Source organism: Heterodontus francisci, chromosome 33, assembly GCF_036365525.1.
Source record: "Heterodontus francisci isolate sHetFra1 chromosome 33, sHetFra1.hap1, whole genome shotgun sequence".
Classification (NCBI taxonomy): Eukaryota; Metazoa; Chordata; class Chondrichthyes; order Heterodontiformes; family Heterodontidae; genus Heterodontus; species Heterodontus francisci.
The window spans coordinates 44,073,154-44,100,414 of NC_090403.1; the positions used below are offsets into that span (position 1 = coordinate 44,073,154).

The window sequence follows — 27,261 nt, forward strand, 5'->3', positions numbered from 1 at the left end:
GCCTTGTGATGTGGTGCCATTGCAACCTTTTTGTCGAGCTTCAGTTGTAGTGTTTAGTATGACCAGCTGGAACAATATCCACAGTGGAAAAAATTGCTATAAACAAATTATTTTGTTAACCTAAAAAAAAATAAAAACAAAATACTGTGGATGCTGGAAATCTGAAATAAAAACAAGAAATGCTGCAACCACTCAACAGGTCTGGCAGCATCTGTGGTTCCGATGAAGGGTCACTGACCCGAAACGTTAACTCTGCTTCTCTTTCCACAGATGCTGCCAGACCTGCTGAGTGGTTCCAGCATTTCTTGTTTTTATTTTGTTAACCTTATTGCCATGTTATGGTTTTGTTTCTCACTTATGCCATTTTTGCCTACCTTTTACAGTTTCATCAGCTGAAAACTTCTTGTTATCAACAGCTTTGGGTTTTTTAGTGGCAATAGTTTCAAAGATGTATGGGCTGAGACAATAATCACCACTCAGTGAGTGATTTGTGATCTCAGTGTTGGCCAAAAATTACAATTATGAACTGCAGAGCAGCAGGTTGGAGTACAGATTGAATCCAGTCAGATGAGTCTGCCCCCTTCTGCCAACTATAATGGGGTCCCACAAAAAAAATGGTGATGCATTCAAGCCAATTCTGACTGAACAACGTCATGCAGAAACCCTGGCAATCTGAGACCATAAAGATGATAAATATAGATAATAACGATATTATGCTGGTGTATTAGAAGAAATTTTATTCGGCAATGTTATATGTGACCTAGTGTTTTGAATGTTTGCATTGACTTAAGTGTTTTATTCACCAATGTGTATAACAACTGAAGTCTCAGAATTTTTTTTATAGTTCACGGAAACAGCAATACTGTTTTCTAAATTCTCAAAAGTTCATTCCACTATGTCGTAGTTCTTGACCGATAATGAACATAGCAATTCACCCAACTTCTGAAATTATGAATGGCACGTTCATAAATTCTAAATTACCTGATCTTTGGTTGGACCAATCGATTAGTCGATCAAGCTGTTAATTAAGCTTTTGAAATCTGTGTTTAGTATATATCTGTTGGTTGAGTCGAGCTTTATTTTAGCCAGGAGTTAAATCTTATATCCTAATTGATTTTTGCTAGCTGATCTATAATATTGCTCCTGGGTAGTCTGCTGTCTGGCGCAGGATTATAAAGTTCGACTAAAATTTAGAGCTGTAGTTAAAGTAGCCTGTTCTAAGATGATTGCTATGTATTCACCATGGTCTAAATCGATGCATCTTGAAGTGAGATAGGTGCGAATTACTGAGAAGGCTGCTGTAGAATGCTACATTTTGGCTTTTTTGTTGAAATGTGATTTTTGCAAATAGACATTTGCTTTATTGAATAGGTGGTTTCCTTGTTTGCAGCTTCTTTAGTGATTTTTGATTTGTCTTTTCAGATTTTAGACCATGTCAGTATGGATTCAGGCCCAGCAGCTTCAGGGCGAAGCTCTGCGTCAGATGCAGTCCTTGTACGGCCAGCATTTTCCAATTGAAGTTAGGCATTACTTGTCACAGTGGATCGAAAGCCAGGCATGGTATGTAGAATTTAGATAACTGTTCAAGTCACATTCTCCAAATGGCTATTGATGTCTGGTCAGAATTAGAGTATATGGTTGTGTTGTCAGTTATGTTCCTGATCATCATTTCAAACTTATACACAGTTGAGAGTGTTCTTATGAGGCACAATGCTATTTTACTTCTCTGTTTCTTGCTTGTGGTCAGATTCTTGAAGTAAGTAGTCTCTTGCATCAAAATGTTGACGCACTGAATGAAATGATCATTGTGCACTTGAATGTATACATTTCTGTAGTAGCCTTGTCCTTCAATCAACAAGCCTATCTTCAATTCTTTGGTTGTTTTTAGTTTAATCAATAAAAGTAAGTGTACAGTTCCAGGAGATTTAAAAACCAACTTAACTTGTTGAAGCAATTATGTATTTACATAATTCTAAAATTAGAGCTGGGCCAGTTAGAAAAATCACGTAACATTATTTTATGCAAAGGTTCGTGATAATATGGATTTATCTCCCCCAGGAGACTGCGAATGGTGGGTCATTAGAAATTTTCAAGACTGAGATCAATAGATTTTTGTTATGTAAAGTTATCAAGAAATATGAAGCAAAAGTGGGTAAATGGAGATGAAGTGCCGATCAGCCATAATCCAATAGAAAGGTGGACCACATAAGAGCTAACTTTCTGGATCTTGTACCAACTAGGGAATAGGTCACTCAACAACAGTTGTTATCTGGTAGCAAGTGGCTACTATAGTGCAATGGCTTTGGACATCTCTCCACTCTGTGCTGGTCAAGAGGCTGCAGAATTCACTCCTGGCCTGCCGAAGTTTCTGATGGTTCTTGATATGTGAAGGTTATTATTATCCTCTCGAGCAGCACCAGTCTCTCATGTAAGCAGACGCTGAACTGAGGAGTACTGCACTGTCAGAAGTGCTATTTTTCAGATGACATATCAAGCCAAGGCCCAGCTGCCCTCCAAGTTGGATATAAATGATCCCACATCACTATTTGAAGAGCATTTCTCCTGGTGTCCTAGTCAACATTTATCCCTCAAGCAGCACCTAAAAAGACTGGTTGTGGGAGATTGCTGTGTGTAAATTGCCTGCTGTATTTTCTACGTTATCACAGTGACTATTCTTCAAAAGTACTTAAGTGGCTGTAAAGCACCTTGAAAACATGTCAAGGTTGTGAAAGGCACAATATAAATGCAATAAAAGCAAAGTGCTGGAAATACACAGGTCTGGTTGCATCTGTAAAGAGCGAAACAGAGTTAACGCTTCAGGTCTGTGACCTTTCACCAGAAGGTTCTTTTCTTACACCATTTATCCGCTTTCTTTTGAACTTCTGCAGATTTTATGATGATTGAGCTGGAGGGAGGGTGGATGAGCCAATGAAGCACTTTTTGAAGTGTAGTCATTGTTGTCATGTAGGAACGCAGCTGGTAATTTGTGCACAGCAAGGTTTCACAAATAGCAATGAGGTAATGGCCAGATAAATCTGTTTGAGTGAATGTTGGTTGAGGGATAGATATTGGGAGAACACCAGAGCCAAAGCTACTGCTGTTTTAATTAATAGTGCCATGAGATTTTTTACATCCATCTGAGGGCAGACGGGAGCCTCAGTTTAACGTCTCATCCGAAATATGGCACCTCAGTGCAGCACCGCACAGTACCAATTACAAAATTCCTCTTCAATGATGTATTTGAACACTGGTAACACTTCAAAAGAGGAAGGCAATTATAGTGATAAACTGAGTGCAAAGTTGTTCCGTTCATTTTTATTGTCACCCTAAACTTGCCATTAAATTTAAATGTACTACAGAGCTTCCAAAGTGCAATTTGCTTCACTTAAAACTTGAGCTGTTGTGCCCTGGTTAATTCAGAGGATTCTCCTCAAGCACACTTATTGTCCGTTACTCTTGCCAGTTTAATTTGTTTGTTTCTTGCCAGACTGATTGGGAGCTTTTTTCCAAAACAAAAATTTAAAAATAACCATTTGAATCCCTACAAAATTTTAGCCACATGAACAAAATATTTAACCAGTTTTTTTTAAACAAATAGCGAATGGTCTGAGCTTTGGTATTCTATTGATTTTCTCAGAGGTCACCTTGGTTTATATTACCAGGGACCAAGTATTTAAAGGACCTTAGAGTAGCATTAGCTGATCAATCAATTGTTTCCCCCTTAGTGCATTCCCAAATCTGATCCAAACAAAAACAATCTTCCTGTTGTGATAGCTTCAAAATACAAACTGAAGTTTGGATAGTTCAGCAATGCTGTATTTTTTAAAAATGCAATCATTTAAATGCTTTAGAATTTCATCTGAGCTTTTTTGCATTACATTATTTCTCTTTAGGGACTCAATTGATCTGGAGAATCCACAAGATGAATTTCGAGCACAAAGGCTTCTCGAGACCTTGATACAGGAGTTACAGAAGAAAGCTGATCATCTAATGGGTGAAGATGTTTTTGTATTAAAGCTGAAATTAGGGAATTATGCCACTCAGTTAAAGGTAGGTGTAACTGTCAAATATTCTGCATTTGTAGTAAGTGTGTTTGAGTCCAGATACTAATTAATTGATTATTGTATTTTTATGTTTTAAAACCAAGTAACGGGAGTTTGATGCAAAGCAGTTTTACCTTTTGTTAAATTAACAATTTCCTGTACTGCATTCACTAATAGAAATATTTTAGATTATTTTGCTTTCTAATCCATGATTATTCAGTCTAACATCTGCATCAAGTATGTGTCCATTTTCTTCTTCCATTGTTTGACTTTTTTCTTTTATGATTGTTTTCTAGTTTTGAAATAGTTTGTTATTCAAAAATCATATTACACAATGCCGTTGTCTCCAATTTTATGTTTCCCCAGTTAAATCTCAGTGGGGAAAAAACTGCAAGATCCTTGTACCATGACAGTTCCTCACGCATTTTACCTCAACGTAAAATGCATTCCCTGCTGCACAAAAGATTTACCGAAAACTTACAAACTTGCTCATAAAGTTGACTCGAACTCAACCTTCCCCTGCCATCTGCACGATCAGTAGGACACAACTTATCAATTCTCTGAATATTTTGGACTCTGGATATGTGCTCCCTATGGGAAAACAGTCTGGCAGAATTCATATTAGTTTATCTAACATTGGATTGACTCACCAATCCCAAAATAGAGATGAAGTCTTAGCAGGCTTGTTTTTTCCACAATCTGTCTCAGCCACAGCTGCCTGACTCATCCCATTTAAACACTCGGATTGCATCCCTCTCAGCTTCCCACTTCCTCTTGGGCCTTGCCCTCCACACAACAAGGGGGATGTAAGGCCCAAGGGCCAGGTGTAAGCAAGAGACCAAGCCTGGAGTATTTTCCAACCATTGAAATGAAAACAGCATTGGAATACACAAAGAACTGGCATAATATAACTGAGTTTGTGATGTTCAGTAATTCAGAAGATTTTGCAATCATAGTTTGGTCAATTTTGTGGCATTCTGAAGAACCTCATAGGCCTCATACATCAAAGTATGCAATATGTGTTACATTTCTAAGTGGCATATATATGGTACATCCTGCATCTCAAATCCTACCTAAGCAACCAGCCCCGAAACCAACCACAACTAAGGGTCGTGGCCTCATCCACAATCTACAACATCCACCTTCCACTTGTACTAATACCCCAATTCTTCATCTCAGCCCCATGGATATACACATGCATCAGTACAATTAAAAAAATCAATAGAGTGCTGAGTTCCTCCAATGGCCTAGTCAGGAAAGAAACGAAACCATAAGATTCAGCTTTGATTTCTGGTCTCTGCAAAGTTAGCTGATCTCAGTTGAGCAGCATTTAGATTGCTTTTCAGTACCCCTGGGATAGGGAGGGGAATGATCAGCTACACTCCTGATACATCTCCACTGTCCCCTGATAAAAGTAAGGCAGTATGGTCATTGGATTGGAACAGAGTGGGACATGGATACGTTGCCTCCCACAGTCAAATGATCTGCCAACACTTAGCGCCTCAGTACAAGTTTAACTGAGGGGTGGAGGACTCCAGCACCTATGGAATCATAGGCTGACAAGTCTATGTCTTAAGGATGTACATGGAAAAAATATGAAAAAGGAACATGCTTCAGTTTTGAATAGTTTCTAATATCCAGAAGGTTGAGAATTGTGAATTTAAGGTTTATGCACATCAGTCTACATGGATTTCAGTTCTAGAAAATGTTAAACCTTTTGAGTAGTTTGACAGTTTCATTCTTCTTTCCAGAATACTTATGACCGTTGCCCACTGGAGCTGGTTAGATCAATCAAACACATTCTGTACCATGAACAGAGGCTGATTAGAGAAGCTACAAATGTAAGTAACAAATTAGAAAAAAAACATTTCTCTTCCACTCTGTTTCAATCCCTGTTTAATCACTTGTTTGAAATTGAGAAACCAGGGTGAAGGCTCATCATGATTCTGGGAAGTAATTTGAGTCATTTGGAAAGTAGTGATTAGCTGATCTAAGGATTGCCTTAAAAGCAAGAAAATTGTAAGAGGAAGGGAAGACTGAGGAAGTTAAGGAGTGCCATTGTTCTGAGGTCCAATGAATGAATGAGATCCAGCATTTTGCAAATGCTGATAATCTGAAATAACAAAGTGCTCAAAATTCTCAGGTCAGCAATTCTCTATGCAGAGAGAAACACAGTTAACTTTTTGTGTAGATGGCCTTTCTGATGTAACATTAATTCTGTTTCTCCCTCCACAGATGCTGCCTGACCTGCTGAGAATTTCCAGTATTTTCTGTTCTTTCAGATTTTCAGCATTTGCAATATTTCGCTTTTATCTAAGATTAAGACTAATTTGTTTCCTCCTTTTGAGTATCACATTCACCACATACTTTTCTGCAATTGATTTAGCCACATCTGGGAGAACTTAGTCCCATTAAGGGCAATGATACCAGTTATGATGTGGAAGATCCATTTAACATTTTACTTTTAATTCTTTTCTCTGGTTTAGTTGATAAAAAGCAAGTGAGTTAATGACAAAGCACAGTTATCTGCAATAAAACTGCTGGACTAGGATCAGTGAATTGATAATAATTCCTTTTAAATGTAGCCAAGTTCACCAGTAGGTTTGCTGGATTCCATGTCTCAGAAACACCTTCAAATAAACCAGACTTTTGAGGAGCTAAGACTAATGACTCAAGACACAGAGAATGAACTACGAAAGCTACAACATACCCAAGAGTATTTTATCATTCAATATCAAGAGAGTCTACGTATACAAGGTAATTGAAATTTGCCTTCAACAGAATTTTCGCTGTTTTTTAAAGTTTTACTGAAATGAAGCTTAGTCTAATGGTTTCACTTCAAAATTGTGTATTCTCAAATCTCAAGTTATTCTGAGTCATTCAGTATGTGTACTGCTACATTAAATATTAAATAAACTGCTAGATGTATTTTGTATGGATGATTGCTTCAATAATTTGCCACCTCAGAAGAAGCTTGACAAAAGAGGAGAGAGACTAAGTGATAAATTTTGTGCATATTATCCTGTGTCTGTTCAGAAGCTGAAAATGAGGTGATAAACTCTAGATTCCATTCAGTGCACATCTTTTGATATAAGAAACTGCTTTAAATCTGACTATTGTGATAAGATGTAATTTCCAGTTGAACTCTGGAGTTTGTTTCTACAGATAGGCTTGCCTATCACCAAAAAATTTTTATAACCGGAGACCCAGCAGATAATCCATTTTCCATAGGGAAGCAAAGTGATCGAGCATAATCAAAATTTCTGATTATATCACCTGGCTAATATTGCTTACTTATTGACCAGTGGAAATAGTTTTCACCTATTTATCTTGTCAAATCCCTGTATAATTTTATTAGATACCTTCTTAACAACCTTTGTTCTGAAAATTGGACCTGTTTCTGTAGTCTCTTCACATAACTGAAACTTTTTACTATCTTGTCATATCTTAATAAATCTCTTCTGTAACATTTTCATTGCCCTTCATATAGAATGGCCAAAGTGGGACACAGCTGAAGCCCAGCCAATGATTTGTATAGATTTAACATTACCTCTTAACTATTGTACTGTATGCGACTATTTATAAAACCAAGGAAACCAAAATTTTTCTTTACAGCTTTGCCAACTTCCTGCATCTGAAAAATCTGTGTATCTGAAATCCTAATTCTCTTTCTGCTCTTATAAACTATTTAACGTGTCACCATTTAATCCATCTTTCTTTACTTATTCTTCTTGCCAAAATGTAGCTAATGTATTGGAGTTTATAATAAACTGTCTCAAGGGTTTTGTAGAGTACTGGATGTAGCCTTTGAATTTTCATATTTCTGAATGGTTCCAGGATAAGTAATATGTACTCAGTTATACCATCTCAAGCCATAGTCATGATATTAGTTGATTTGGTACTTAATTTCTTAATGGGTTTGTCTTGCAGGAGAAAGGTGGGGGGTAATTTTCTGTTTACATATATGTGGCAGGGAACCTTACCTGCTGCCAGCAAGTATCACAAAATTATCTCAGGCAGCACACCTGCAATTATATGATGATGGCTAGCAGTGAGGCTCTCCAACATCAATATGAACATATGAATTCGGAACAGGAGTAGGCCCCTCGAGCCAGCTCTGCCATTCAATACGTTCATGGCTGAACTGATTGCTCGACATTTCCACCTGCCCCCGATAACCTTCCACTCCCTTGCTTATCAGGAATCTATCTACCTCTGCCTTAAAAATATTCAAAGACTTTGCTTCCACTGCCTTTTGAGGAAGAGAATTCCAAAGACTCATGACCCTCTGAAAGAAAAGATTTCTGCTCATCTGTCTTAAATGGGCAACGCCTTATTTTTAAACAGTAATCCCTAGTTTGAGATTCTTCCACAAGGGGAAATATTCTTTCCACATCCACCATGTCAAAACCCCTCAAGATCTTATATGTTTCAATCAAGTCGCATCTTACTCTTCTAAATTCTGGTGGAAACATGCCTAGATTATCCAATCTTTCCTCGTAAGACAACCCACCCATTCCAGATATTAGTCTAGTAAACCTTCCTTAAACAAGACCGGTACTGTACACTACAGATGTCTCACCAATGCCCTGTAAGCTGAAGCATAACTTCCCTACTTTGGTATTCAATTCCCCTTGCGATAAACGATAACATTCTAATAGCTTTCCTAATTACGTGCTGTACCTGAATCCTATGCTTTTGCGACTCATGCACTAGGACACCCAGATCCCCCTGCAATCTCACCATTTAGATAATGTTTTTTTATTCTTCCTGCCAAAGTGGACAATTTCACACTTTCCCACATTATACGCCATTTGTCAGGTCTTTGCCCACTCACTTGACCTATCTATATTCCTTTGTAGCCTCCTTATGTCCTCTTCACAACTTACTTTCCTACCTATCTTTGTGTCATCAGCAAATTTAGCAACCATACCTTCGGTCCCTTTATCTAAGTTGCTTATATAAATTGTAAAAAGTTGAGGCTCCAGCACTGATCCCTGTGGTACACCACTCGTTACATCTTGCCAACCAGAAAATGACCCATTTATGCCTACTCTGTTTCCTGTTAGCTAACCAATCTTCTATCCATGCCAATATGTTACCTCTTACACCCTGAGCTTTTATTTTCTGCAATAACCTTTGATGTGGCACCGTGTCAAATGCCTTCTGGAAATCGAAGTACAATACATCTCCTTTATCCACAGCACATGTAACTCCCTCAAAGAACTCCAATAAATTGGTTAAACATGATTTCCCTTTCACAAAACCATGTTGACTCTGCCTGATTATCTTGAATTTTTCTGAATGCCCTGCTATACCGTCTTTAATAATCGCTTCTAACATTTTCCTAAGACAGATGTTAAGCTAACCGGCCTGTTGTTTCCTGCTTTCTGTCTCTCTTCCTTTTTGAATAAAGGAGTTACATTCACTTTTTTCCAACTTAATGGAACCTTCCCCGAATCCGGGGAATTTTCGAAAATTAAAACTAGTGCATCTCATTAGCCACTTCTTTTAACACCCTAGGATGAAGTTCATCAGGGCCCGGGGACTTGTCAGCCCGCAGCTCCAACAATTTGTTCAGTACCACTTCCCTGGTGATTGTAATCGTCTTGAGTTCCTCCCTCCCTTCCATTTCCTGACTTACAGCTAATACTGGAATGTTACTTGTATCCTCAATAGTGAAGACCGATGCAAAATATCTGTTCAATTCATCTGCCATCTCCTTATTATCCATTATTAATTCCCCAGACTCACTTTCTCTAGGACCAACGCTCACTTTGTTAACTCTTTTCTTTAAATATCTATAGAAACTCTTACTATCTGTCTTTATATTTCTAGCTAGCTTACTTTTACCTTCCTTATCAACCTTTTATTAATTCTTTGCTGTTTTTATATTCTGTCCAATCTTCTGACCTTCCTCCCATCTTTGTGCAATTATGTGCTTTTTATTTAAGTTTGATATTATCTTTAACTGTTTTAGTTAACCATGGATGGCAGGTCCCACCCTTGGAATTTTTCTTTCTCGTTGAAATGTATCTATTCTGTGTATTCTGAAATATGCCTTTAAATGTCTGCCACTGCATCTCTATTGACCTATCCCTTAACCTGATTTGCCAGTTCACTTTAGCTAGCTCTGCTTTCATGCCCTCATAATTGCCCTTATTTAAGTTTGAAATGCTAGTCTTGGTCTCACTCTTCTCTCCCTCAAACTGAATGTAAAATTCAATAATAATATGATCCCTGCTACCTTAGGGACGCCTTAACTGAGGTAATTAATTAATCCTATGTCATTGCACAATACCAGGTCTAGTATAGCCTGCTCTCCAGTTGGCTTCAGCACGTATTGTTCCAAAAATATTATCTCAAAAACTTACTATGTGCTCATCATCTAGACTACCTCTGCCCATTTGATTTTTCCAGTCTATATGTAGGTTAAAATCCCCCATAATTATCGCTGTACCTTTCTGACAAGCTGCCATTATTCCTTCCTTTATACCCAGTCCCACATTGTGGTTAATGTTAGGGGGCCTGTACACCACTCCCACAAGTGACCTTCTTGCCTTTATGATTTCTCATCTCTACCCAAACTGCTTCTACGTCCTAGTCTCCTGAACTTAGGTCATCCCTCTCTATTGCGCGAATACCATCATTAATTAACAGAGCTACCCCTCCACCTTTTCCTAGCTTACTGTCCTGCCTAAATGTCATGTATCCTTCAATATTCAGGTCACAATCTATGTTGTCCTGCAGTCATGTCTCTGTAATGGCTATCAGATTGTACTTATTTATTTCTATTTGCGCTCTTAATTCATCTGTTTTGTATCGAATGCTACATGCATTCAGATACAGCGGCTTTAGTTGTGTCCTTTTATTGTATTTGTAACCTCTTGCCTTATCTGTTGATTTAGTCTTAGATTTGTATGCTCTGTCCCTTCCTGTCACAGTCTGTTTATCATTTCCCATATTAATATCTTTCTCTCTTGCCTTGTCTCTACTCCTTGATTTGCCATATCTTCCCAAATTTGATCCCTTGCCCCCCACTACTCAGTTTAAAACCCCCTCTACTTCCCTAGTTATGCAGCTCGCTGTAACACTGGTTCCAGCACGGTTCAGGTTAGACTGTCCCAACGGTACAGCCACGACTTTCCCCAGTACTGGTGCCAGTGCCCCATGAACCGGAACCCGCTTCGACCACACCAGTCTTTGAGCCACGCATTAATTTCTCTAATCTTATTCGCCCTATGCCAATTTGCATGTGGCTCAGGTAATAATCCAGAGATTATTACCTTTGAGGTTCTACTTCTTAATTTGGGGCCTAGTTCCTCATATTGACTATGCAGAGCTTATTTCCTTATCCTGCCTATATCGTTGCTACCTGCATGGACCACAACGACTGGATCCTCCCCCCCCACCCCCCCCACTCACTAAGTTCCTCTCCGGCCCTGAGCAGATGTCCCGAACTCTGGCACCAGGCAAGCAACACAGCCGTCTGGACTCTCGCTTTTTGCTGCACAGAACAGTGTCAATCCCCCTAACTATACTGTCCCCTACTACCTCTACATTCCTTTTTTCTCCCTCCACTTGAATGGCTTCCTGTACCATGGTGCCATGGTCAGGTTGCTCATCCACCCTGCAGCCCCACTCTCATCCAAACAAGCTGAAAGAACCTCAAACCTGTTGGACAGTCACTGAGACTCATGCCCTCTGGTTCCCCTTACCTGCCTCAGCTGCAGCCACACTCTCCTGTCCCTGACTACTGAACAAATCAGAAGACCCTATCCACCTGGTACAAAATGTCCAGGTACCTTTCCCCCTCGCTGGTGTGTCGCAGTGTCTGCTGCTCGGACTCCAGTTCAATGAATTTGAGCCGTAGCTCTTCGAACTGCGAACACTTACTGCAGACGTGTTTGCCCTGGATCACGCTGGCATCCAGGAGCTCCCACATGCTGCAGCCATGACACATCACCTGTCCTGCCATCCTTAATGTGTTTTAATTAACTACTTAATAATTTTATTCAATTGTTTTATTTTCCTTTTTTAAATATATTTTGTTAAGCTTACCACTAGTTCCTTCACTATTTTAAGCGTTAGGATTAGAATGGACCTTAATCACTTGCCAGATATCACCAAACAGGTCGCTGCTCCCTGCTCTCTCTGTTGATTGTGATGTCACTCTGACACTTCTTGATTTTTTTTTTCCCCCTGCTCCGTTGCTCGAGCTGTGCTCCTGTCTCTGTGTCTCCGGTCTCCGACTCTGTGATTTGGCGCACTTTTTAAACCTCTTCCACTCGGGCTCCGCTACCCTCTCTGTCTCTGCCTGTGTGATTTGGCGCGCATTTTAAATCTCCGCTCTTCAGGCTGTGCTCCTCTCTCTCTGTCTCTGGCCTCCAGCTCTGTGATTTGGCACGCTTTTTAAACCTCCGCTCCTCAGGCTGCGCTCCCCTCTCTGTCGGTTCAGCAAAGTATCCCATAATCTGTGAACAGATGGAAGGTAGATGATGATGCTGATAAAATGGACAAAAGTTATTTAGACAGTATGATTTTAATATAATTCAACAATTTAGAATCTAAACTTTTGGAATATACAAGTTTTATTTCCATTTTGACATTGATGTGAAATTACTTTTTTTTTTAGCTCAGCTTGCCCAGCTTTCACAGCTCAGTCCACAAGACCAGACCCGTATCTTGCGAGAACAAAGCCTACAACAAAAACGGACATCAGTGGAGAGTTGGTTACAACGAGAAGCCCAGACACTACAGCAATACAGACTGGTATTTAAAAATCCGATATTTTTTAATACCGATTGTGTTTCTTTAGATATTCTGCATTGTACTTAGAAATGTTATTGTTAGTAACTTTAAGCAGCAGGATATTAGATTAGATTAGAGATACAGCACTGAAACAGGCCCTTCGGCCCACCGAGTCTGTGCCGACCATCAACCACCCATTTATACTAATCCTACACTAATCCCATATTCCTACCAAACATCCCCACCTGTCCCTATATTTCCCTACCACCTACCTATACTAGTGACAATTTATAATGGCCAATTTACTTATCAACCTGCAAGTCTTTTGGCTTGTGGGAGGAAACCCACGCAGACACAGGGAGAACTTGCAAACTCCACACAGGCAGTACCCAGAATCGAACCCGGGTCCCTGGAGCTGTGAGGCTGCAGTGCTAACCACTGTGCCACTGTGCCGCCCTCATATTGTGGTCAGGTTTATTGCATTTTAGATCAAACTTAATTTTTTTACTTTGAAGTTTTGGACCCATGAAGATGGGAAATGGAATCATTTCAGGCACCAACTGCCAGCGCCAATCACTCAGACTCATCTCATTAACATATTGTTTGCCTTTGCTCCGTGACCTTTTGGTCAGCTATGTGGCCTGGTCCAATCTACACCTTCTCCTTTGTTATCTCTTGCCTCACCCCCACCTCACTTGCTTATAATCTGTGACTTTTCTAATATTTGTCAGTTCCGAAGAAGGGTCACTGACGCGAAACGTTAACTCTGCTTCTCTTTCCACAGATGCTGCCAGACCTGCTGAGTGATTCCAGCATTTCTTGTTTTCATCTCATAACTATGTAGCTCTAATCTGAGTCCTAATGCACTCATGGTTTTTGCTTTTCCACACTACCCTGTGGCGGCTTTAAGTGAGATTACCAATTTGTGGCAAATTAAGGGCAATTTTTTGCTGTGAGTGCATGTCCTTGAGGAACTGGATTTGACACTGTTGAAATCTATTTCACATAGGACCCTTAGAGTCATCAGACAGCAAAGGCATTTCTATTTTTCTGGCTTGGCTGTGAATCGAGATGTCAGGGATGAAAATACTGTATGCATTACTCAGCTCTTTATCGTCCCATGCAAAATAAGAAATGAAATAGTGGAAATATCTGATATGTATGTGAATCTATATTGGCTTCCCTCCATGAATTTACTCCCCAAATGCATTATCTCTGTCAACTGTGCTGTACTGTGGTCGTCCAATGAGAGACAACCCTATGATTAAGAATTGTTCTCTTTTATCCAGTCATTCCAATCGGATGCATAAATAGGAAATTGGTGATGAAACTGATGCTATAAATGTGTTCTCTTATTATCAGATTCTGCTGCATCATCTATGGTGCTAAATACACCCCTAGCATTTCTTTTTGATGTGGGGTGAAAAATTTGGTGCATATTTGTGCTGATCAAGTTAATGCGAATGCTGGGAAATGGTGCACATTTCTACTTAGGGATCTAGTGACCACATAAAATGTCCCAGGTCAGATGCAAACCAAAGCTCCTTCACATTTTCCCCCAAAATAAGCCTTGCCTCCAGCCTCAAGAGCATAGAATCATAGATTGATAGATCACAGAAGAATATCGTTTAGTCCATCATGGCTGTGCTGACTCTTTGGTAGAGCTATCCAATTAATTTCACTCCCCTGCTTTTTCCCATAGCCGTGTAATTTTTTTTCCTTCAAGTATTTATATAATTTTCTTTTGAATGTTACTGTTGAATCTGCTACTGTCCTTTCAGGTAATACATTCCAGATCCCAACAACGCGCTTGCTTCTTTTGCCAATTACCTTAAATCTTTGTCCTCTGGTTACTGTTCCCTTTTGCCACTGGTTATTATTTCTGCTTATTTGCTTTATCAAAACCATTCATGATTTTGAACAACTCTATCACAACTCCTTAACCTTCTCCGCTCCAATGCTCCACTCTCTTCTGCACCCACTCCAAAGCCGTAATGTGCTTGCTAAAGTTTGGTGTCCAGAATTAAACACGACACTCCAACTGAGGCCTAATCAGTGTTTTAAAAAGGTTTAACATAACTTCCTTGCTTTAGTGCTCGATTCCTCTATTAATGAAGGATCCCATATTCTTTTTTTAAAACAGCTTCTCAGCTTGTCTTGACACCTTCAAAGATTTGTGTACATAGACTCCCAGGACTTTTGTTCCTACACTCCCTTTAAAATTATACCATTTAGCTCATATGGCCTCTCCTCATTTTTCCTCCGAAAATGTATCACTTCATAGAAAATAGGAGCAGGAGTAGGCCATTCAGCCCTTCAAGCCTGCTCTGCCATTCATTGTGATTCTGGCTGATCATCCAACTGTTCCCGCTTTCGCCCCATACCCTTTGATCCCTTTAGACCCAAGAGCTCTATCTAACTCCTTCTTGAAAACATAACAATGTTATGGCCTCAACTGCTTTCTGCGGTAGCAAATTCTGCAGGCTCACCACTCTCTGGGTGAAGAAATTTCTCCTCATCTCAGTCCTGAAAGGTTTACCACATATCCTTGGACTATGACCCCTAGTTCTGGACTCTCCCACCATTGGGAACATCCTTCCTGCATCTACCCTGTCAAGTCCTGTTAGAATTTTATAGGTTTCTATGAGATCCCCCTTCACTCTTCTGAACTCCAGCGAATATAATCCTAACCGACTCAATCTCTCCTCATAAGTCAGTCCTGCCATCCCAGGAAACAGTCTGGTAAACCTTTGCTGCACTTCCTCCATAGCAAGGACATCCTTCCTCAGATAAGGAAACCAAAACTGCACACAGTATTCCAAGTGAGGCCTCACCAAGGCTCTGTATAATTGCAGCAAGACATCCCTGCTGCTGTACTCAAATCCTCTTGCTATGAAGGCCAACATACCATTTGCCTTTTTTACCACCTGTTGCACCTGCATGCTTACCTTCAGTGACTGGTGTACGAGAACACCCAGGTCTCGCTGCATATTCCCCTCTCTGTTTATAGCCGTTCAGATAATCTGCCTTCCTGTTTTTGCTACCAAAGTGGATAACCTCACATTTATCCACATTATACTGCATCTGCCATGCATTAGCCCGCTCACTCAACTTGTCCAAATCACTCTGAAGCCTCTCTGCATCCTCCCACCCAGTTTTGTGTCATCTGCAAATTTGGAGATATTACATTTAGTTCCCTCATCTAAATCGTTAATGTATATTGTGAATAACTGGGGTCCTAGCACCGATCCCTGCGGTACCCCACTAGTCACTGCCTGCCATTTGGAAAAAGACCCATTTATCCCTACTCTTTGTTTCCTGTCCGCCAACCAATTTTCTATCCATCGCAATACACTACCCCAAACCCATGCGCTTTAATTTTACATGCTAATCTCTTATGTGGGACTTTGTCGAAAGCCTTCTGGAAATCTGAATAAAGCACATCCACTGGCTTCCCCTCATGAACTCTACTAGTTAGATCCTCGAAGAATTCTAGTAGATTTGTCAAGCATGATTTCTCTTTCATAAATCTATGCTGTCTCTGCCTGATTCTACCACTGTTCTCTAAGTGCTCTGCTATAAAATTTTTGATAATGGACTCTAGAATTTTCCCCACTACTGACGTCAGGCTGACTGGTCTATAATTCCCTGCTTTCTCTCTGGCTCCCTTTTTAAAGAGTGGGGTTACATTAGCTACCCTTCAATCTGTAGGAACTGTGCCAGAGTTTATAGAAGCTTGGAAGATGATCATCAATGCATCCACTATTTCTAGGGCCACTTCCTTAAGTACTCTGGGATGCACACCATCAGGCCCTAGGGATTTAACGGCCTTCAATCCCATCAATTTCCCCAACACCATTTCTCTACTGATACTGATTACTTTCAGTTCTTCTCTCTCACTAAGCCCTGTGTCCCCAACATTTCTGGTTTGATATTTGTGTCCTCCTTTGTGAAGACAGAACCAAAGTACACATTTAGTTGGTCAGCCATTTCTTCATACTTCTCTGCTCTAAATTTCATCTGCCGCATGTTTGCCCAGTTCACCAAGTCTGTCTGTTGTCCTAAAGTCTGTTATCCTCATTGTTTATTACATTTCCGAGGTTTGTATTCGCTGCAAGCTTTGAAATTGTGCCCTATATGTACAAGTCCATGTCATTAATGCAAATCAAAAGAGCAGTGATCCTAATACCACCCGCTGGGGAAGATCACTGTATACTGTTTGGAAAAAATCTGTTCACCCTACTCTCTGCTTGCTGTCCCTGAGCCAATTTTAAATCCATATCCACTGTCCCTTTAATCCTATGGGCTTTAATTTTGCTAACAAGTCTATTATATGGTACTTTGTTAAATGACTTTTGAAAGTCAAAATACACAACATCAACCACATCATCATTAACCTCATCAGCCCTATGCTTCCTTCATCAAAGAAGTGGATCACGTTCTTCAAACAGGATTTGCTTTTTGCAAATCCGTGCTGACTTTCATTTATTAGCTCATACTTTTCCCAATGTTGGTTAGTTTTTGTCCTGGATTATTGTGTCGCCCACCACAGATTTTAGGCTCACTGGCCTGTAGCTGCTGGGTTTATCCCTCTCTCCTCTAAATGGGGTGCAACATTCGCAATCCTCCAGTCTCCTATCCACCGCCCTCATATATAAGGAAGATTAGAAGATTGTAGCCAGAGCTTCTGGAATTCAGTAACCTAGGATGTATCCCATCCGGACTGAGTGGCGTTTCTATTTTGAGGGCTGCCAACTTTTTAAGTACATTCTTTTTATCTATTCTTATCCTATCCAATATTGCTACTGCTTTCTCCATTACTGCTACATTAGCAGCAACTTCTCTTGTGAAGACAGATGCAAAGTACTCATTTGGTACCTCAGCCATGCCCTCTGCCTCCACAAGATGATAGTTTTGGTCTCTACTTAGCCCCACCTTTTCTTCGACTACACTTTTACTCTTTAGCCATTGCTGTACACCACTGTGCATTTTCCATTTCCCAGCACTCAACATTGTTTCAAGTGAGCATGCCAAGTTGTATGCCAGTTTTGCATTGTAAATCTGTAGAACTCTTAATTGGCAGAAAAAGGAAAACTTTCATCTCATCATTGTAGGCTTGGTTTTGAAGACCCCTTTCATCAAAGCAAAGGACTCCACCTCCCCTCCCCCCACCCAGCCTCTAATTGAAATTCAATCATTCAGGATATTGTCTCCTGAAAAGAAAGGAACATTTCTAACAGAAACCAGAAAGGCAAATAGACACCAACAATGTAATTTCTGTCAAGAATGTGAACTACAATGTACTTGTTGCAGGACTTAGCCGAGAAACACCAAAAGACATTACAGTTGCTTCGTAAGCTGCAGACAATTATTTTAGATGATGAATTGATTCAATGGAAACGTCGCCAGCAATTAGCAGGGAATGGTGGTCAGTCAGAAGGTAGTTTGGACGTGCTTCAGTCATGGTAAGAAAATTCACATTTTAGTAAAGTATGGTTCAGCAAACAAAGATGTTTCAAGATAGTAGAACTGCAAGAGAACATGTGTACTGTTACAGATAAGATGCATACTTGTAGCTGTGAACAGGATATTTTACACAAAGCATGCTTTTAAAACTTAAATTCTACCTCTTTTTAAGTTTAATGCCATTGTTTATCCTGGTCTTTTTGGTTAACCCAGAGTTTGTGTCATTTCTCAGACAAAAACTTGAACATATGACTTCAGTTCCCAGGCAAACACTTCGGCATGTGTCTTTCGTTACGAGAAGTTTGACCATGCTTCCACTGAGTTCACCACTCTGACTTGGAAAACAGGAAGTTGGGTACAATGTTTCTACTCATGATTCTCTACCCCACCCCAACTGGGAAGGTTGCCAGTGACTCATTCCCTGTCTGTCACTTGTGTAAATGACAGTTGGGGCCTAGCAAGCCACTCAATTTCCCTGTCTTCTACCCATACCACTGTTGCCCCAGACACTGGCAGAAGACCAGAGGTAATCTCTGAGGTTGCTGCAGAAAGCCCATCAATGCCCCTTTTGAAAGAAAATGGCTGAGTTTTAGACACTTCTCTCTCCCTTCAGGTTCCTAAATTTTACCTTGGCTGAGACATGAACGTTGACCTGATCTATGGGGCCCTGTGTCTGCATTTGAGCTGGGTTTCAATGCTTATGATGCTTTAACATTCCTGTCTAACTACCACCTGACTTTTCAGTGGGTTCACTTCTGGTTCAGATCCCACCAAGAGTCTGTCCTGCATACTTAATAATCCCTTGCACTGGAGACTAGATCAGGGTCATGGTAAATGAAAGTCCTGCCCCAACCATCCATGCAGTGGATTCAGAAAAATCCAGTCCCACAAGTATGCAAGGCAGCTTCCCCCAATAACATAGTTGAGATTGAGAGCTGTCAGTATTGGGTATCGTAACCGTAAGTACTTTGCTACGGTTCAGTCGTTCATCATTTCAGAAAGGAGATGAAGGAGCACATCTGCAAGCAAATTTCTGAAAAATCAATCAAAAACTAGCACAGAAGATAACAGCCATTTGGCCCATCGTACCTGTACTGGCTATTTTGAAAGCTTTATGAAATTTGCTTGTAGATTTGTTACTCCATCTCCTTCCCAGTATTTGGTGATGCCGAGCAGTGTAACTGCTCCTCTTCTCCTTAACTCCAAATAGATTCTGTCTTTGAACCCTCCAGCATCATCCCTTTCCAGGGATGTAACAGTATCTATGATCAATATTGCAACCCCCCACCTCATTTTCTTCCCCTCACTTTCTTGAATACCTTGTAGCCAGGAATGTTACGTTCCCATTCCTGACCTTGTTTGAGCCAGGTCTTCAATTTGCCACTGTATCATAACCCCATTTGACAACCTGTACCAGTGGCTCACCAGCCTTATTTGTCATGCTCAGTACATATACACGGATGCACTTCAAACCTGCCTCTGTCTGCTTTGCATTTTTCCTTTGATCCTTCTCTTTCTGGACTACTGTTTAATCTAATGCTGTTTCTCTCGTCCTAGTTTCTCCTGTGTGATATTTCATTCTGGTCCTGCCCAAATTAATTTAAAACCTCCCCAGTAGCATTCATTAACATCTGAAGCCCTCCTTCCTGCACCATTTTTTTCAGCCACAAATTAACTTTCTGTATATTGTTGTTTCTATACTTAGTAACACATGGCACTGGGAATACTCCACAGGTTATCACTTTTAAGGTGCTGCTATTTAGTCTCCTCCCTCGTTCTTCAATCTGGCTACAGGACCTCAACCCTTTTCTTTCCTCTGTCATCGATTCCAAAGTGAAAAATTACTTCTGGCTGTTCCCCTTCTCTCCCCTCTCCCCACAGAATGTTCTGCACCCGTTGTATATGGCATCCTCTGTCTGTCCCCTTGGACTACCAAGTCCCCTATGACAACTGCATTGCTAACTTTCCTGTGACCTCCCATGCAGTCATTTGCTGCACAGTTCTGTAGAATTACTTTAGACTACACTCCCCAAGTTGTCACTCTCAAAGTTGGTGTGTGAGTGCCACACTGCTGGAGGATTTCTGCACTGCCTATCTCCTTTTCCTCCCATGCTGGATGGCCGTGCACTGTCTCCTTATGATCTCTGCAGCTGCGGGTTTGATGGCCTCCAGTAACATGCAATTCATGAAACTTTAAGCCTCCCATTATAGTCATGCCGACTGCTCCTCCAGTGTAGAAACTCTGAGCTCTAGCAGCCAGAAGCAACTTTTGCACATTTGCTTGTCCAGGACACGCGAAGCGCCCTGGAGTTTCCATATGGTTCAGAATGTCTATACAACATGTCTCAGCTGCCCTGCCATTTCCCAGATGTTGGACAGCTAACTAGTGTAAAGCAGGCACACATCGAACTTTCTGGTGCCATACTAGTAGTTTTCAAGTCAGCACTATTCCTTTATTGAATATCCTTGGATGCTGATTTGCATAACGTTCCAAAATAAAAGGTCTAATTGCAGGTAAATGATGTTTTACAGCCTTCATAGTGTGTTTGTTAAAATGTTGATGGTAAATGTAGTCCTTAGTTGAACAATCAGAGCCACAATTTTGAGAAACCAGCCTTGGATACTCACATTTTCAGATTTTGCTTTGTACTTAAGCCAACTTGGTTAGCTACTGAAGGTTTCCCTGATCAAGTACCAAATTCTTTGGAAACAAATTCATTTTGCAAAAGTTATAAGTGCGTTGAAACATTGTTGTATGCCCTTTACTTGGTTCTAGAATTGTTAATCTATGATACATTTATAATTGTATGTAACTATTCTTTATATTTACTATTCTGTTCATTGGAAAATTTGTTACACTTGTAGGTGTGAGAAATTAGCAGAGACAATATGGCAGAATCGTCAGCAGATCAGGCGAGCTGAGCACCAAAGGCAACAGCTACCCATCCCAGGTCCAGTGGAGGAGTTACTTACAGAGCTCAATGCAACAATTACAGATGTAATATCTGCACTAGTCACAAGGTCAGCAACATGAATAGAGCTGCATGTAACAATTCACTGTAAACACTGCTGAAATGTACATTTTAGCTATATATGCTTCATGCATCAGATAACAAAATATCTACTTTGGCCTCCTTGTCTCGAGAGACAATGGGTAAGCGCCTAGAGGTGGTCAGTGGTTTGTGGAGCAGCTCCTGAAGTGGCTATAAAAGCCAATTCTAGAGTGACAAACTCTTGCACAGGCGCTGCAGATAAAATTGGTTGTCAGGGCTGTTACACAGTTGGCTCTCTCCTTGCACCTCTGTTTTTTCCTGTCAACTGCTAAGTCTCTTCGACTCGCCACTCTTTAGCCCGGCCTTTATGGCTGTCCGCCAGCTCTGGTGATCACTGGCAACTGACTCCCATGGTTTGTGGTCAATGTCACAGGACTTCATGTCACGTTTGCAGATGTCTTTAAAGTGGAGACATGGACGATGGATGACCAGTGACGAGCTCGCTGTACAATGTGTCCTTGGAGATCCTGCCATCTTCCTTGCAGCTCACATGGCCAAGCCATCTCAAGTGCCACTGGCTCGGTAGGGTGTATATACTGGGGATCTTGGCCGCCTCGAGGACTTCTGCGTTGGGGATACAGTCCGGCCACCTGATGCCAAGGATTCTCCGGAGGCAGCGAGGATGGAATGAGTTGAGACGCCACTCTTGGCTGACATACGTTGTCCAGGCCTCGCTACCATAGAGCAAGATACTGAGGACACAGGCTTGAAACACTCAGACTTTTGTGTTCCTTGTCAGTACACAATTTTCCCACACCCTCTTGGCCAGTCTGGCCATAGCAGCGGACGTCTTTCCCATGCGCTTGTTGATTTCTGCATCGAGAGACAAGTTACTGGTGATAGTTGAGCCTAGGTAGGTGAAATCTTGAACAACTTCCAGAGTGTGGTCGCCGATATTGATGGACGGAGCATTTCTGACGTCCTGTCCCATGATGATCGTTTTCTTGAAGCTGATAGTTAAACCAAATTCATTACAGGCAGCCACAATCCTGTCGATGAGTCTCTGCAGACACTGTTCAGTGTGGGATGTTAATGCAGCATCGTCAGCAAAGAGGAGCTCCCTGATGAGGACTTTCCGTACTTTGGTCTTCGCTCTAAGACAGGCAAGGTTGAACAACCTGCCATCTAATCTTGTGTGGAGGAAAATTCCTTCTTCTGAAGACTTGAACGAATATGAGAGCAGCAGTGAGAAGAAGATCCCAAACAGTGTAGGTGCGAGAACACAGCCCTGTTTCACACCACTCAGGATAGGAAAGGGGTCTGATGAGGCATCTTTATGCTGAATTGTGCCTTGCTAGTAGTCTGAGGGGACCACGTCTGCTGACGAGGTCAAAGGCTTTGGAAAACAATGTAGAGGGGCATCTATTGTTCGCATCATTTTTCCTGTAGCTGGTGAAGGGAGAACAGCATGTCAATGGTGAATCTCTCTGCTCAAAAGCCGCACTGTGTCTCATGGTAGACACGCTCAGCCAGCTTCTGGAGACTGTTTAAAGCGACTCGAGCGAAGACTTTCCCCACTATGCTGAGCAGGGAGATTCCACAGTAGTTGTTGCAGTCACCGCGGTCACCCTTGTTCTTATAGAGGGTGATGATATTGGCATTGTGCATGTCCTGTGGTACTGCTCCCTCATCCTGGCACAGACAAAGCAGTTCATGGAGTGCTGAGAGTATAGCAGGCTTGGCACTCTTGATTATTTCAGGGGTAATGCTGCCCTTTCCAGGGGCTTTTCCACTGGCTAGAGAATCAATGGCATCACCAAGTTCCGATTTTGTTAACTGTTCATCCAGCTCATCCATGACTGGCAGAGACTGGGCTGCATTGAGGGCAGTATCAGTGACAACATTTTCCCTGGAGTACAGTTCTAGGTAGTGCTCCACCCAGCAGTCCATTTGTTTGCATTGGTCAGTGATCGTTTCCCCTGATTTAGACTTGAGGGGGGCGATCTTCTTGATGGTTGGCCCAAAAGCTCTCTTAATGCCATCATACATTCCTCTGATGTTTCTGGTGTCGGAGGCCAGCTGATTATGACTGCATAGGTGTTGCCAGCGCCTGGCTGTTCTTTCTGCAGCGCTTCTGGCTACTTTAAGTGTTACGGATGTCAGCTCACTGGGGGCTCAATGCAACAAATACAGATGCAATATCTGCACTAGTCACAAGGTCAGCAACCTGAATAGAGCTGCATGTAACAATTCACTGTAAATACTGCTGACATGTATATTTTAGCTATATATGCTTCATGCATCAGATAACAAAATATCTAATCCTTGCATTTAATATGACTCGCGAAATGGCAAGCAGAAGCTGGGTAGTATCTCAATTTAAAAGAATCCTCATTTATATCAAACAGTCATCCTAAAATCTGAATTCTGACATACCCATTTATATTGAAAGAAATCTACTCCACAGCCGGAGATTGTCAGAGTTAATTATGGCACAGAAGAAAGCCATTCGCCCCATGGAGTCCAGTTTCCATTTGAAGTCTTTCATTGTCCCTGCTTCCACCGCCCTTATGGGCAGCGAGTTCCAGGTCATTATCACCCGCTGTGTAAAAACTTTCTTCCTCATATTCCCCTGCATCTCTTGCCCGCAACATTCTGTCTGTGTTCTCTAGTTCTGGTACCATTAGTTAATGGGAAGTTTTTCCCTGTCTATCTAAGCCTGTCATAATCTTGTTCATCTCTATTAATTCTCCCCTCAGTCTCCTTTGTTCGAAGGAGAACACTTTTCTAACCTAACCTTGTAAGTAAAATTCCCCATCCCTGGAACCATCCTGGTAAATCTCCTCTGCACCTTCTCGAGGACCCTCACATCCTTTCTAAAGTGTGATGACCAAAACTGGATGCTGTACTCCAGTTGGGGCCGAATCAGAGCTTTATAAAGGTTCAGCATAACTTCCCTGCTTGTGTGCTCTATGCCTCTATATATGAAAGCCCAAGATCCCATATGCTTTACTAACCGCTCTCTCAATATGTCCTGCCACTTTCAAAGATTGTTGTACAAGCACCCGCAGGTTCCTCTGTTCCTGCACCCTCTTCAGAACTGTGCCATTAGTATATATTACCTCTCCCTATCCCTTCTGCCAAAATGCATCACCTCACACTTGTCAGTATTAAATTCCATCTGCCACCTCTCTGCCTATTCTGTGAGTCTATTTATGTCCTGTTGCAGGCGGCTCACTGCCACACCTCCAAGTTTGGTGTCATCGGCAAATTTTGAAATACTGCTGTATTCCAAGATCCAAGTCATGTATATATAGCAAAACAAAAATCTTGTAGTCCCAGCACTGACCCTTGGGGAACACCACTGTCTACCATCCTCCAGTCTGAAAAAGAACCATTTACTACGACTCACTGTTTCCTGTTCTTAAAACAAGTTTTTATCCAATTAGACACAGACCCTCCTATTCCATAAACATCAGTTTTGTTAACCAGCCTTTTACGTGGTACCTTATCAAATGCTTTCTTAAAATCCATATACACAACATCTGTCGCAATCCCTTCATCAACCTTCTCTGTTGCTTCATCAAAAAATTCGATTAGATTTGTCAAGCATGATCTCCCTTTTTCAAATCCATGCTGGCTCTCCTTAATTAACTGAAACCTCTCCAAGCGTCTAGACTTTTTTTTCCTGATTATTGTTTCTAAAACCTGATCCACCACTGATGAGCTAACAGGCCGATAGTTGCTAGGACTGTCGTTAGACCCTTGAATAAGGGTGTCACATTTGCCACTCTCTCATCCTCTGGCACCTCCCCCATATCCAGGGAAAATTGGAAGATTATGGCAAGCCCTTCTGCTATCTCCACCCCAACCTCCTTTAGCAACCTGGGATGCAGGCTATCTGGGCCAGGTGACTTATCTACCATAAGCCTAGCTAGCCTTTTTAGTACCCACCCCTCTCAATATTTACTCTATCCATTGTCTCTTCTCTACTCCGCTTACCAATATTTTGTCAAATTCCACTTCCTTTGTGAACACTGATACAAAGTACTCATTAAGTATATTAGCTTTGCCCTGTGCCCGTAAGCATACATTATCCTCTTTGTCCCTAGTAGGCCCCAGTCCACCTCTTAATACCCACTTACTATTTACATGCCGGTAGATGATGTTTGGGTTCCTTTTTATGTTGACTGCCATTCTATTCTCATGTTCTCTCTTTGTCAATCTTACTTTCCTCTTCACCTCTCCGCTCAAATTATTTTACATCGCCTGTTTTTTTTTTGAAGAATTCACCTGATATGCATCATACACCCTCCTGGAAGGTGGGATTAGAATGGGCGGCTCATTTTTTTCAGCCAATGCAGACACGATGGGCTGAATGGCCTCTTTCTGTGCCGTAATTTTTCTCTGACTCTCTTTTTGTTTCATCATCATCTCTATTTTCCTCGTCATCCAAGGAGCCATTTTCTTTGGTTCCCTTACCTTTCGCTCTTGGGATATACCTAGCCTGTACCTGAAGCATTTCTTAAAGATAACCCATTGTTCCAATACAGCTCTTCCTGTCAGTCTTTGGTTCCATTTTACCATGGCTAGATCCTTTCTAATCGTGTTGAAATCAACCCTCTCCCAATCTAGATGTTCTACTTCATTTCATTTCTTGCTTTTCTGCATTACTAGTATAACCTTATGATATGATGATTACTCTTACTTTTAGTAATGTTAAATATCCTAATATCAAAAGAATGGTAGGAAAATATGTGATTCATGGACATAAACGATTTTATATTTAGTTTATGAAATCAGATTAACCTAAGTACTGTGTGTAAATAAAACAGATTGTACTGAACAATTTTTTTCTTTTTTATTTTATACAGCACCTTTATTATTGAGAAACAACCCCCTCAGGTTTTGAAGACTCAGACCAAGTTTGCAGCCACAGTACGTTTATTAGTAGGAGGAAAGCTGAATGTACACATGAACCCACCCCAAGTGAAAGCAACCATCATCAGTGAACAGCAGGCTAAGGCTCTTCTGAAAAATGAGAATACTAGAAAGTAAGGCAACTACTAAAATTGTCAATTTTTTTTTGTTTTAATATTCAGTACCCCATATATGGAACCCAGAATTCAGATTTACTTTGAGCCTTTTCTATTCATTTCCAATTTATCGGTGCACTGAGATTTCAGTTTTGCTCTTAGGTTATGCTGGTACTGTTTCACATTTCCCTGCATTGAACTGTATTTGTCTTTCCTCTTGCAGTCTTCCTTTAAATTTGCCATGACCCCTAATATAGTTTCAGTAAACTGTATTCAAATCATTTAATGCAAACGGGAAAATAGAGAAGTTCCAGACAGATCATCAGGGCAGATTGCCACGCAACCCGAAAAAGATTAATTTGCTCTTACTCTGTACTTTTCCTCGGTCATCCCTCTATTCATGCAGCTCTGTCCCCATTACTACCATTTCACTTCATCTTTGTAAGAAGTCCATTATGTAGCACCTTATCAAAATAAATATATACAACATCCGCTGCATTCTTTTTATCTATAAATTCTAATTTCAGGAAGAATTATTTATTTTAGTCGCGCTTAATCTACCCTTTGAGTGCATGCTGCCTGCTCCTAATTAGCCTTGGTCCTGTTTAGAGTTCAGAAATTTTACCCATAATTTATATAAAATTAATTGGCTATTAGTTTCTGGTTTATCCCTATCCTTTTTACTGAATTGAGAGTAACATTTTGCCAAAGATTTCTGAAGAAGTATGAGTTGTGCCTCAGCTATTTCGTCTCCAAACTCCTTTGATATTCTGGGTGGAAAGCCATACAGGTCTGGTAATTTTTTTACTTTTAGCCCCATAAACCTTTTTACAAATAAAATTTCCTTTTGATTGATTACACCCAGTAATGGCTCTTCTGCATCTTCAGTCTCAGTTTCACCTTCTTTAAAAAAGAGGTGAAATATTTCTTATGCATTGCCTCACTTTCAAGATTAAGATGTTCCTCTTCATG

At 40.8% G+C, this 27,261-nt stretch overlaps 1 protein-coding gene across 6 annotated transcripts in view; it reads left to right on the forward strand.

The window, feature by feature from the left end:
• The window catches only part of LOC137348151 (signal transducer and activator of transcription 5B-like), a 218,858-nt gene that overhangs the window by 151,740 nt on the left and 39,857 nt on the right, over window positions 1–27,261 (forward strand). For all 6 annotated transcript variants that reach the window (XM_068013415.1, XM_068013417.1, XM_068013416.1 and 3 more), the window contains 8 exons: window positions 1,423–1,560; window positions 3,894–4,050; window positions 5,795–5,884; window positions 6,629–6,800; window positions 12,679–12,815; window positions 18,108–18,259; window positions 21,126–21,281; window positions 26,128–26,307. In XM_068013415.1, coding sequence (XP_067869516.1) covers window positions 1,433–1,560; window positions 3,894–4,050; window positions 5,795–5,884; window positions 6,629–6,800; window positions 12,679–12,815; window positions 18,108–18,259; window positions 21,126–21,281; window positions 26,128–26,307 — 1,172 coding nt within the window. In that variant the 5' untranslated portion in view covers window positions 1,423–1,432. The remainder of the gene's footprint in view (window positions 1–1,422; window positions 1,561–3,893; window positions 4,051–5,794; window positions 5,885–6,628; window positions 6,801–12,678; window positions 12,816–18,107; window positions 18,260–21,125; window positions 21,282–26,127; window positions 26,308–27,261) is intronic.